We start from the raw sequence: 11,038 nt of genomic DNA on the forward strand, positions 1-11,038 counted from the left end.
AGGTAGTGACAGCTGACTGGGTACCAGGCACCAGGCTCAGTGTATTGTTCTCCCATTTGCAAAACGGGAAACTGAGGCTCGGAGCCTCACAGCTGCGAGTGGGGAAGCCCTGGGCCTGGCCCCTGGCTCATGTCGATGGGAGGAGAGGCCGGGTCCCGACACCCCCCACCGGCACGTCAGCCCCGAGCCACGGACAGCGGGACCCTGAGCTTGACGGGGCGGGGAGGCGCGGAGGCAGGGCCCAGAGAGGGTGCGCACACGCGGCGTGAGCGTGCGTTGGGGCGCGTGAGGGTGAGCGGGCGCTGTGCGTGCGGGCACCCAGGCGCCCTCCCGGTGCAGGCAGGGCGAGGGCTGGCGCACAGCGGGGCTTCGAGCTTCTTCAGCGAGGGCTTCCTGGCCCCGCGGTCGGGCGGGCAGGCTGCCGCTGCCCACAGCGTGGGGAAGGGGAGGTTCGGGATGGACGTCCGAGGTCAAGTCAAGCCCTTGGTTGCAACCTCAAGGCCAGGAGCCAAGTCGCAGCCAGGACGGCCAGAGGGAGCCGGACCGTCAGGAGCGAGGCGGTGCGGGTGCCGCGGACAGTGCCAGTGCCCGCCCGCAGGCTCCAGGCCCGGCTCCAGGCCGGCTCCAGGCCGGCCGGCCTGCACACGGCGGGTCGCTCCGCACTTCACGGCTCCGGAAGCGAGCAGAGCGCCCGGCGGCTCTCCAGCTCCTCGGCAGCACCAGCCCTTGGGGAGGCCCGCGAGAGCCTCCTGCTCCCCTGGGCTGCCCCTCATTTCCTCAACGAGGGCGAAGATGTCGAAAGGACCAGGATCCCCACAGTCACACCATAAGGACCTGCAACGTCCAGGTCGCCCGGATGGGGAGGGGCCCTCGCCCTCGCCCCGGCGCCCTTGCCTGGGCGAGATGCCCCGCCTGCCCGCTCAGCTCATCAGTGAGTGTCCAGGACACGCCACCAGAGGCACTCGCTGAGCCCGACTGTATACCCGTCCTGGAGAGGGGCTGGGTCCCCTGCTCAGGAGTCCACGGCCCGAGTGCCAGGAGCAACTGTCCTGGAGAAGCTTCCCCGACCCTGAGTCGGCCCAGCTGTTCCGATCCTGCGTCCACCTTCTGTTCGTGATGTGAGCAAAGTTCTTAACCATGACTCCCAGGCTAAAAACCTGAGCGAAGACACCCACCTCGCAAACCGCTTCACGTGTGGGAGGCGCCTGTCACAGCGCCCTGTGCGCAGGCAGGTCCCACGGGACGGCTGGCGGTGGGGCCACACTGTCCCCAGGCGCAGTCCTGCCTGGGCCCAGGACCCTTCCTCGGGCCATCCCCCCCAGGGGGGCTCCGGGTGGGAGGCGCCCGCTTCTGGGTCCAGGGCTCCAAGAGCACGTTGCTGCTTGCCCGGACCGGGAGGTGCGAGGACCTCACTAGCCCACAGTCACTTTGGGAAACGTGATCACAGCCAGGGAAGATGAGGAACCGGCAGGAGACTGCAGCCAGGCCCAGCGTAGCTGAGAGGAGCCGGCGCGGGGGCCCAGCCCTGCCCCCGGCCCTGTTCCCCAGGCCACGACTCCCGCCGGCAGGCGCAGAGGGCTGAGGGCAGGCTCGCTGTGTCCGCGCTGGGGGGCGGGGGTGGGGACCCCACGCGGGAGGACGTGAGCGTGGCAGCCGGGCACGGTCCCTGGGCCGCGGGAGCTCCTGCAAGGGCGTGAGACGCCTGCAGGGCGGAGCCCCTGGGCCTGGAGCAGGTGCCCCAGCACCAGCCCTGCCACGGGGGGCCTTCGCTGACCCATCGCCCCACGGAGAAGGGAGGGCAGAACACCAGGCACCGGGGCCCTGAGGGCGGAGCGCCGTGTCCCCACAGCCCACCCTGCGGGAACGCAGCAGAGGACCTGCCCGGACTCCCAGGAACCTTTGTTTCCTTGTCTCTCCTCCACGCGCTGGAGAGGGGCAGGGGCCGGGTGGGGCCCCCGGGACCGACAGGCACCAGAGGTTGTCGGGAGGGGCCGGGAGCAAAGTCGAGAGTGACTGAGTGGAGGGCGGCATCAGTCAGTCACCAAGAGCGGGGACAGCAGGGTGGGCTCCACGTCAGCCACACGCGACCTCTGGAGCCCGCGAGATGTGGACGCGGGGCGTCTGCCGCAGCTTTGGACGCGTGACCCGCAGCCCGGGGCGGGGGTGAGCGGGAGCCGCAGGCACAGACCATTGCAGAGCGGCCGACACCTGCCAAGCGCCCGTACCCATGGCGCCTGGGCCCCAGGTGGGAGGACGGGTTGCCAGGGAGACGGCAGAGAAGAGGCCTAAGCCTGGAGGACCCTCTTCAAGGGCAGACAGAGGGACGCCCGTGAGGAGGACGAAGAGGAGAGGGCAGGAGGCATGACCAGAACGCCCCGAGAAGCGGCAGGAGACCGGGGGGACACGCCCGAGTGGCCGGCACCATCGATCGGTTCAGGCCGTCGAGAGGGATCGCGCCGAGACCGTCGACTGTCGCCGGAGCGGCCACCTGCCGAGGGCGGCTGGCGTCCCAGGGAAGGGGACAGCCAATGCGTAGATCAGGGAGTAAGTGTAGAGTCCTCGTCCCGAGACCCGGTGGCCGAGCTTGGAGAAGGGAGGGACTTGGACGCGAGAGGCTCCGCCTGTTTCCGAGCTGGGGGACGGGACGGCCTGCAGAGACGGGGAGAGGAAGGCGGGGCAGAGCCCGTCCAGTAAACTGGCGACGGCGCGCGAGTTACCATCGGCTGGGAAGACGCCAACATCATCCCCGTTTTAAAGACAGAAAAATAAAGCCCAGAGGGGAGGAGACTCGCCTCAGCCACGCAGCTGGGGCCGCGGCCGCGGTGGCACACACAGCCGCCCGGCTCTGCCCCCCCAGAAGGGCCCCTGGGTACCAGTCCAGAGCCCGGGCCCGCAGGGAGGGTCCCACGGCGCGGGGGGCGATGGCTGTGGGAGAGGCCCCGGGAAGACAAGACAGAGCCAGAGACAAGCACAGGCATCTCCACCCAGGCAGCAGCTGCTCCCAGCTATGTCACGACTTGTCAAAGAGCAGAAATAGAAGCCGTCCAGGGAGGGGAAAGGGGTGGGCGGCCTGCCCCAGCTTGTGGGCCCACAGGAGGGCGGGAGGGGCCGGAAGGGAGAGGGCGGGAGGGGCGGGGCGGGGGCGTCCAGCGGTGAGCAGGGCAGGTAGATGCCAGGCAGGTCTAGAATGGGGACAGAGAGCCCCCCGGTGGCCTTTCTGAGGGACTGGCTGTGGGGGCAGATGCAGAGACGGGAAAGGACAGGGTCCTCGCTGACCCCGGCTGACCCCCGCTGACCCCTGAGGCCCTCCGACCTGGCCCCGGCCCCACGCACAAGCTCGCCGGCAGAGTCGGACAGGAAGGCCACCGCGCAAGGGGCCGCGTGGGTCACTCAGCACAGCCGAGGTGCGAAGGGGGGCCCGCAAACCGGAGAGGAGAACGGGCTTCCGCGCCCTGACCCCTGACCCGGGGCTCCCGCCTCTGCTGCCCAAACTTCCTCCCAGCGTCCGTCTCAGCCCCCGAGGAGCCACTCCGGAGAGATCGCCACCCATGTCCCCAGAGGCCCAGGGCCGCTCTGCCCACACTCCCCGCGGAGCCCGTGGCCACCGGTCCCTCCCCAGACCCCCACCCCCTCAGGACCACGCCCCTCCTTCCTCGGAGGCCGGAGATTCCCGGTGGGTGAGCCTGGCCCTGAGGCGGATTCCAGGCAGGGGCGACTTCCCAGCGGTCATCTGGAAACAATGTGCGGCCTCCCTGCCCTCACCCGGCTGCCCGCCCGCGCCCCGGCTCCCACGGGCCTCCAGACCCTCTTCCTAGTCGGGCCTCCGGCCCCCCCAGCCCCGCCCCCCCAGCCCCAGGGCGTCTGTCTTCTCTGCGTCTCTCCGCTGCCCCTTCCCTGATGTGTCCCTGGACTCTCCACTCGATGCCCAGAGCACCTCGAACTGCGGCCGCCTCCTGCCCGGGCCGAGCCCGCCTGGGAAGTGTGTGCTCGCTGTGGACTCTGGGCCCGGCCTGCCGGCCGGCCTCGACCACAGGGCAGGAGAGGAGGCGCCTGACTCAGCCCCGAGGCCTCCGCGCAGGCGCCAGCCGCCAACACCCCGCGCCCTCCTGACCTCAGCTCTCCGTGCGCCCTCGCGAGGCCTTTCCTGTTCTGGGCCTCAGTTGCCCCATTTGTCGGAGGGAGGGTGGACCCTGACCTCAGGGAGCCTCCCAGCCCAGACCCTCTGACTGATCTGTCCCCACTGTGGTTCTGGCCTCCAGGGTCTGGGGAGGCTTTTCCTCCCACCCCGGCAGGGCCCAGGCTCAGGAACAAAAGCCCAGGCCCATTTGCAGAAGCCAGACCCCCTCCCGCTTCCCAGCGTGGGAGGCTCCTGAAGGGAACCTGCTCGGAAGCCCCGGAAGATGCCGGGAGTCGGACCGGCCGGGGGAGGAGCGGAGCGGAGCTGCACAGGGGACTTCCGAGACCATGCAAACGAGGTCGGCCCCACATGCAAAGCGGCAGCCACGCGGACACAGCCCTTCCTGGAGGGCCGGCGTGGGAGCGGAGGCCTGGGGCCGGCGCAGGGGGTGAGGGCCTGGCGCCCGCTGTCAGGCCCAGCTGACGGGTCTCCGCTGCCGGGAGCACAAAGCCCACTCTGTGGCGGCCCCAATGTGTCCCTGTCTGTCAGAGGGCCGCTCGCCGGGCGGGGGTGTGGGGGCGGCCCTGGCCTCTCGGTGGCTGCTCCCCAGCTCGCCCCTGAGAGCACCAAGGCGGGTCAAGGGGCAGGCCCCGTCAGGGCGCTGAGGTCGCGGGCACCGCGCTGCCCTGTCTCCTGAGTCCGTGAGGGCCTGTGCCCCCGAGCGGGGCCCTGACATGGTCCCCAGGCCAGACGGACCCCCGCCACGGATGGAGCCGCTGCAAGGCAGGCTCGCGAGGCCATCCCGGCCCTGGCGCCTGAGCCCAGCAGGTTGGAGGGAGGCCGCACCCCTGCCCAGCGCCAGGCCACCCTTCCTGGTGGCCAGCGGCCAGTGGCCGCGGCGGTGCCGCCGCATCCCTCTGCTGGGCGAGACGCCTGCCCTGCCGTCCTCCCTCACCGGCTCACGCCCTGGCACGGCACTCACCCGCGCCGCACCCGGCGGGCCAGGCCAGTTTCTGATGGAAAAAGTGGAGGTGTAAGGGCCTGGCCTGCACGGGGCGGGCCCCAGCCCCCCAGCCCCTCAGCCCCCCAGCCCCGCTGCCCCTTCCCTGAGGCCTCGAGCACGGCCCTGCGCAGGGTGCTTCCCCGCGCCTGCGCCCACCTGCCTCCGCAAGCGCCCACCTGCGCCCGCTCACCTGTGCCGGCTAGAGCCCCGTCCTCTCCCGCCGAATCCTTCACCTGCCTCTGAGCGGCCTCTGGGCCGGCTCCTCGCTCCCAAGGCGGCCATTCCGTCCCACGGGTGCCCCCGAGGGGTCCCGTCTCGCAGGCCTGTCCTGAGCCCCGACTGCTCCTCTCGCCCTTCGGACCCCGGGTGTGCTCCCCGGCCCCCACAGGCTTCCACAGACTCCGGGCCCCGCTGTGTGAGGTGCCGCGCTCCCTGCAGGGTTAAGACACCTCCCTCGCCCCGTGGTTCAACACTCACGCTGGTGTCCGGGGCGACGTCTAGACAGGAAGACCTGAAAACCGTCACGAAACAAGGCCATTTCTCCTGTGCCCATTTTTAGAGGATGTAGGTACACTGTTTGCAGGCCAGGGCCATTGGGTCCCACAGTTTCTGTGTTTCCATAGGAACGTCATCAGCTCCCCCATTCTCAGGGCCCATAGGGTTAGAGTGTAAACCAAGGCAGTTTTCTCTTTCTTCTTTTCTGTTTGGTGGGGGTGTTTTAGACACACAGGGTCTTCCCCAGTCCAGCGGGTTGGGCAGAGCCCCCGCGGGCACCTCCTATCTCACCGGGCGGGCAGGGGGCGGCGCCTGGAGCCAACTGCAGCCCCAACGTGCCGGCCTCCTCACTGCGGGTCCCGCCCAGGGCCGGGCGTTTCCCGGGTTCCCCGAGGCGAGGGGAGGCCGGGGACTGGGTCCTCCCAGCTCCCCACCTGGACCTCCCCTCCCGCGGACGTGTCCCCGGAGCCCCCCCGGTTTCCTGTCCCCCGTTGCCCTCTCCGCGGCCCGGACTGGCAGCAGCAGTCCCATCTGCCCCAGGGAGGGATAGGGCTCAGTCCCCTGGGTCCTGGCGACGACCCTGGGACGCAGGCACCGAGGGAATGGGCAGGCGGCAGTTCAGGGCCGAGGAGGCCGCCCTGGGGCCAGAGCCGGGCTCACGGGGCAGCGGCCGGGAAGGGCAGTCCGGCGCGGGGCCTGGGTGGCACCAGGTGACCGCCAGGGCCCGCGAGGGCAGAGCCCCTGCAGGTCTGAGTCGGGTCTTGTCCTCTCCTGGCCCTGGCGCCTGCCCGCTGCCCGGGGCTGGGCCCTCCCGGGCCCCGAGGCCTCTGCTGGGAGGGGACCACAGACTGCGGGGGCCGCCTGGTCCCTCCTGCACCCGACGCCTGAGACCACAGCCGCGCGCAGGGCTGATGGCTCGACGCGAAGATGCAGACCCACGCCAGGTGCTCAAGGAGAGCGGGGTTCACACTAGGTCAAGGGGTTCTGCCCCGCCCCCGCCGCCCCACGCAAGGAGTCCGGGGAAGCCTAGTGTCCGACTGGGGCAGAAACGGGCTTGAGGAGCCGACTCGGGAGGACCCGGAGGGAGAGAGGGAAGAGACGTAGGGGCGACCAGGCCGGACTCTCCCGGGCGTCGGCCGCTCTGCCCTGACCCGGGTGCTGGAGGCTTCCACTGACCCTGTCAGAGGAGAAATCCAGGACCCCAAATTCCTCTTGCCTCAGTTTATCCCCAGGCCCAGGAGCCCCGAGGGGCATACGGTGCCTGAGCCGTGGCAGACAGCGAGCGGAAGCCACCTGTCCCCCACGTTTCGCCCCCTCGCCCCCCACGCGGAGTCCCCCGCCTGCCCGCCGGGTAAGTCTGCTCGGAGCGCTGCCAGGGAGCCGAGGGACGGGTTACGGACGTAAGACCCCTTCCAGCCTAAACCCGCCCTTTCTGCCCCCACCCCTGCTTCTCTGGGGCCAGCGGAGACACAGCAGGCCGGCCCCCCGCCAGGAGTAATTGAAAGGAGCAGATGAGAATGTGTGCCCCCCACCTCCCTGCCTGCCCCACGGGGGCTGCTGAGAAATGAAAACTAGTCAAATTACACCCGACGGGCTCCCTCCCGGGCACAGGAGCCGCTGGCCGCGGGCGGGCAGCCTGGGTGGGTGGGTGGAGGCCGGGGCGGGGGTGGGGGCTCACGTCTAATCCACTGTGAACGTCTTGATGTGCAGCAACAGCTTAGAGGGGGCTCAGGTTTCTGTGGCGTTGGCTATATTTATCTCTGGTTCCATGCCAGCGGGGAGGGTTTAAATGGCACCCAGCAGTTGGCGTGAGGGGCTGGTGGCAGGAACAAGCCTCTTCCGACCCCATGGAGCTGTATGAGACGCCCCCCTACTTCTACCAGGAGCCCCACTTCTACGATGGGGAGAACTACCTGCCCGTCCACCTCCAGGGCTTTGAGCCAGCGGGCTACGAGCGGACCGAGCTCAGCCTGAGCCCCGAGGCCCGGGGGCCCCTCGAGGACAAGGGGCTGGGAACCCCCGAGCACTGCCCGGGCCAGTGCCTGCCGTGGGCGTGCAAGGTGTGCAAGAGGAAGTCCGTGTCCGTGGACCGGCGGCGGGCAGCCACGCTGCGGGAGAAGCGCAGGCTCAAGAAGGTGAATGAGGCCTTCGAGGCCCTGAAGAGGAGCACCTTGCTGAACCCCAGCCAGCGGCTGCCCAAGGTGGAGATCCTGCGCAGCGCCATCCAGTACATCGAGCGCCTGCAGGCCCTGCTCAGCTCCCTCAGCCAGGAGGAGCAGGGGCTGCGCTTCCGCGGCGGGGGCGGGCCCCAGGCGGGGGTAAGTGGCTGCCGGCGCCCGGCGGGCGGGGGCGGGGGCAGAGCCCGCGGCCCCCGCGGGCGGCTCCTCCGGCCGTCCCCTGTGAGAGCTGGGCTGTCCAGCAGCCCGTGTCCCCGCGTCCTTCCCGGGCAGGACAGAGGCAGAGGGAGGAGACGCAGAGACGGGTGGGGGGCAGAGGATGGAAGGAGGGGTCAGGGAGCAAGTCCAGGCTGGGCCGGCTGGCCGGGAGCCGGGAGGCGGCCCCAGAGCAGGGCCGAGCACACAGGGAGGACAGTGCTGCCCTGCCCGCGCGGCCCGGCCCCCGCCGCCGCTCAGAGAGGCCCTGGCTGAGCCGACGCCCCGCGCCAGGGGCCACCCCGGATGGGAGCCAGGAAAGGCCTGGAAGCCGGGGCGCAGGTGCCAGGCGGGGGCCGGGAAGGGGCTCGTCGTGACGATCCCGGGTGGGCTGGCGCGGGCTGGACCCCCTCGGCACAGGGGCTTCTGCCCGCGCGGCCCGGCAGAGGGCGCCGCCGGACGCTGCGCCTGACCTTGGGCCCCGGCCTCCCGCAGGTGGCCGGTGAGGGCCGCTCGCACAGCGCCTCCTGCAGCCCCGAGTGGGGCAGCGCCCTGGAGCTCGGCCCCAACCCAGGGGGTAAGTGAGGAGGGACCGGGTCGGCCGGGTTCCAACCCCTCAGCCCGTGTCCCGCCAGGTGGCTGCTCGCACCCCACTCCCTGCCCCGGGCGCCTTCCCTCGGCCCCTGCAGGGCCCCACCGCCCCCAGGGCCCCGGTCGCGGGCTGGGAAGCCCGTTGCCTCCCTGAAGCCCTGGCAGCTACAGAGGCCCGGGCCTCTACTGCTCGCGGCTGGTGCGGGCGGCTGGTAGCTGCCGTCCACATGGAGGGGCGGGCCCTGCCCCGGGGTCCCTGGGAGTCGCTGCGTCAGTGCCGCCCACTGGCCAGCAGGGACAGACACCTCTCCCGGGCCCCGCCCCCCCGCCCCCCCCCCGCCCCTGCCCCCCACAGTGGGAAGAGCTGCTTCCAGGCCCAGCCCCGGAGCCAGTGGGCAGAGTCGCCCCCGCCACTCGCATGCCCTCGGGAACCGCAGGAGGACCCTGAGCATTGCCCGCTCGACTGCCCGGGGTCTTGAGACGCTGTGTGCGCCCGGTACCACTCCGCCTTCTCCCCGCAGACCACCTGCTTGCAGCGGACCCTGCCGACGCCCACGACCTGCACGCGCTCACCTCCGTCGTGGACAGCGTCGGCATGGAGGGCGTCTCCGCGGCCTTCCCAGACGGAGCCATGCCCCGCTGAGGTCGTCCGCCGGGCCGGCGTCCGTGGCCACCGGCTGGCCACTGGCGCCCCACGGCCGCAGCGGGTCCCTGCGGAGGCCAGCTGGCCCCTCCTCACCCGCGCACCGTCTGCCCGCCCCCCCAGAGAGGGAGCGGGCGGCTCACTCCGCTGACCACTCAGGGCTCAGGCCGTCCCGGTTCCAGGGAGGTGACGCAGGGGACCAGAGTGCCCCGTGTGTGCCCTGGCTCGGGGGCACACTCAGGAGCTCCCCTCCGATCGCAGCTCAGCCTCCCACCCCGTCCCCAGCCCCCAACCACCGTTTGAGAGACAAAGACACAGCCCCAGCCCGCACGATGGCACCTCCTGCTCGGTCTCCTTCGGAGGCAGTGGCCGGGCTGGGCCTGCCCTGAGTTGGGAGAAGGGAGAGGGACAGTCCTCTGTCCCCAAGTCCCTGGGGGGCCAAGCTTCTGCAGCGAATCCTGGGAATCTTCCAGTGGTTTTATGTTTTGTTTGTTTTGTGTGTTGTTTGTGAAGCTGCCATCTGACCAAGGTGTCCTGTGCCACGTTGCCAGGGACAGGCAGGGGGAGGGGACGGGGACTTTCAGGGGTGATTTCTTTTGTTAACTAAGCAGTGTGTGGGTTTGCTATTGTTTTGTAATTTTTTTTTTTTTTTTTTTTTTTGCTAACTTATTTGGATTTCCTTTTTTAAAAAATGAATAAAGACTGGGTGCTGGAAGTCTGTGCCAGTGCCCGTGCCTCCTGCCCCGCCCTTCAGCCCAGACTGCCCCGGGGCGGGCCTGGGGCCTGGCGCCCCTGTTGCTGGGGGTCACTGGGCCCTGCTCTTCCCACGACACAGGAGGCCAGGCCGGGTCCACAGGCCAGGCGACGTCCCGTGTCCACAGAGGTGCCTGTGGGACAGGCAGGGAGCCCCGCTGAGTGTGCGCCGCCCTCTAGCTCAGGACGCTGCGGGTCCACTTAGCCTCGGCCCCCCCAGGCCTCCAACTCGTTAACTGAGCAGGCGCCAGGGCTCAGCCCACAGCCCGAGGGCAGGGGCGCGGATGAAACGGGGAGGGGGGGCCTCCCTGGGAGCCTGTAAGGGAGAGGAAGCGGGCTGCTGTTGCCCAGCCGGGGTTGGGAGGGAGAGCAAAGGCCCTAGACTGAGGTTCCACAGGCGCGTTGATGGTGGGCGGGGGGTGGGGGGCACCCGGGGCCACGGTGTCACTGGACCCTGAACATCTCCTCAGAACATCCTTACTTCCAATGGCTTCTGGCTACGTTTGTCTGATTTATTGCAAATTTTAAGTTTTGGAATCGTCACCGAAGTGCAGGGTTCAGAGTGCGGTCCGCCCCGGCCCCCAGCGCTTCGGAGCCCTGGCCGGGCGGAACCTAGAGTCACTCCGGGGACCTGGGCCTGGCGGGGCATCGCCCACAGCTGCCTCCTGACTCGCTCCCAAGGAGTGGGCTCAACATGGGGTCCCCAAGAAACTGCCTAAGGAGAAGGGGAAGTGGCCTCCAAGCGGCTCAGATCCCTGGGGAGCGTCTTGTCTCCCCTCCTGGGAAGGGTCACAGGAACAGTGGGGCTGCCCCGGACCCTCGGCCTCCCTGACGCAGGCCCTGCACCTCGCATCTCCCCGGGAGCCACGGCCCGCTGCCCCCAGCTGTCCCCGGCGGGGGCTCGCACTGCCCAAGGATGCCCCCCCCAACTAAGGAGCTGGTAGGCTCTGGGGTTGCTAGGTGTATTTTTAAGGCTCTTCCTCTTCAGTTATCAAGCCCACCGGCAACTGAGGTTCACGCTCATGTTCTGCCGAGAAGGAACCGTCCTCGGCAGCAAATGGCCC

The 11,038-nt window shown here is 69.7% G+C and overlaps 1 protein-coding gene across 2 annotated transcripts; it reads left to right on the forward strand.

Annotated features, from left to right (window-relative positions):
• Positions 1–7,407: 7,407 nt before the first annotated feature.
• On the forward strand, positions 7,408–9,867 carry MYOG (myogenin). 2 transcript variants are annotated; one of them, XM_054576419.1, is made up of 3 exons: positions 7,408–7,933; positions 8,483–8,564; positions 9,100–9,867. In XM_054576419.1, the coding sequence occupies exons 1-3, from the start codon at positions 7,463–7,465 to the stop codon at positions 9,219–9,221; spliced, it is 675 nt and encodes a 224-aa protein (XP_054432394.1). In that variant the 5' UTR covers positions 7,408–7,462; the 3' UTR covers positions 9,222–9,867. The 2 variants fall into 2 exon arrangements, with proteins under 2 accessions (XP_054432394.1, XP_054432395.1); XM_054576420.1 differs by having other exon boundaries at positions 7,434–7,816.
• The last annotated feature ends 1,171 nt before the right edge of the window (positions 9,868–11,038 follow it).

Source organism: Pteronotus mesoamericanus, unplaced genomic scaffold, assembly GCF_021234165.1.
Source record: "Pteronotus mesoamericanus isolate MK-2021 breed Mesoamerican mustached bat unplaced genomic scaffold, CSHL_Meso_final contig_347, whole genome shotgun sequence".
Classification (NCBI taxonomy): Eukaryota; Metazoa; Chordata; class Mammalia; order Chiroptera; family Mormoopidae; genus Pteronotus; species Pteronotus mesoamericanus.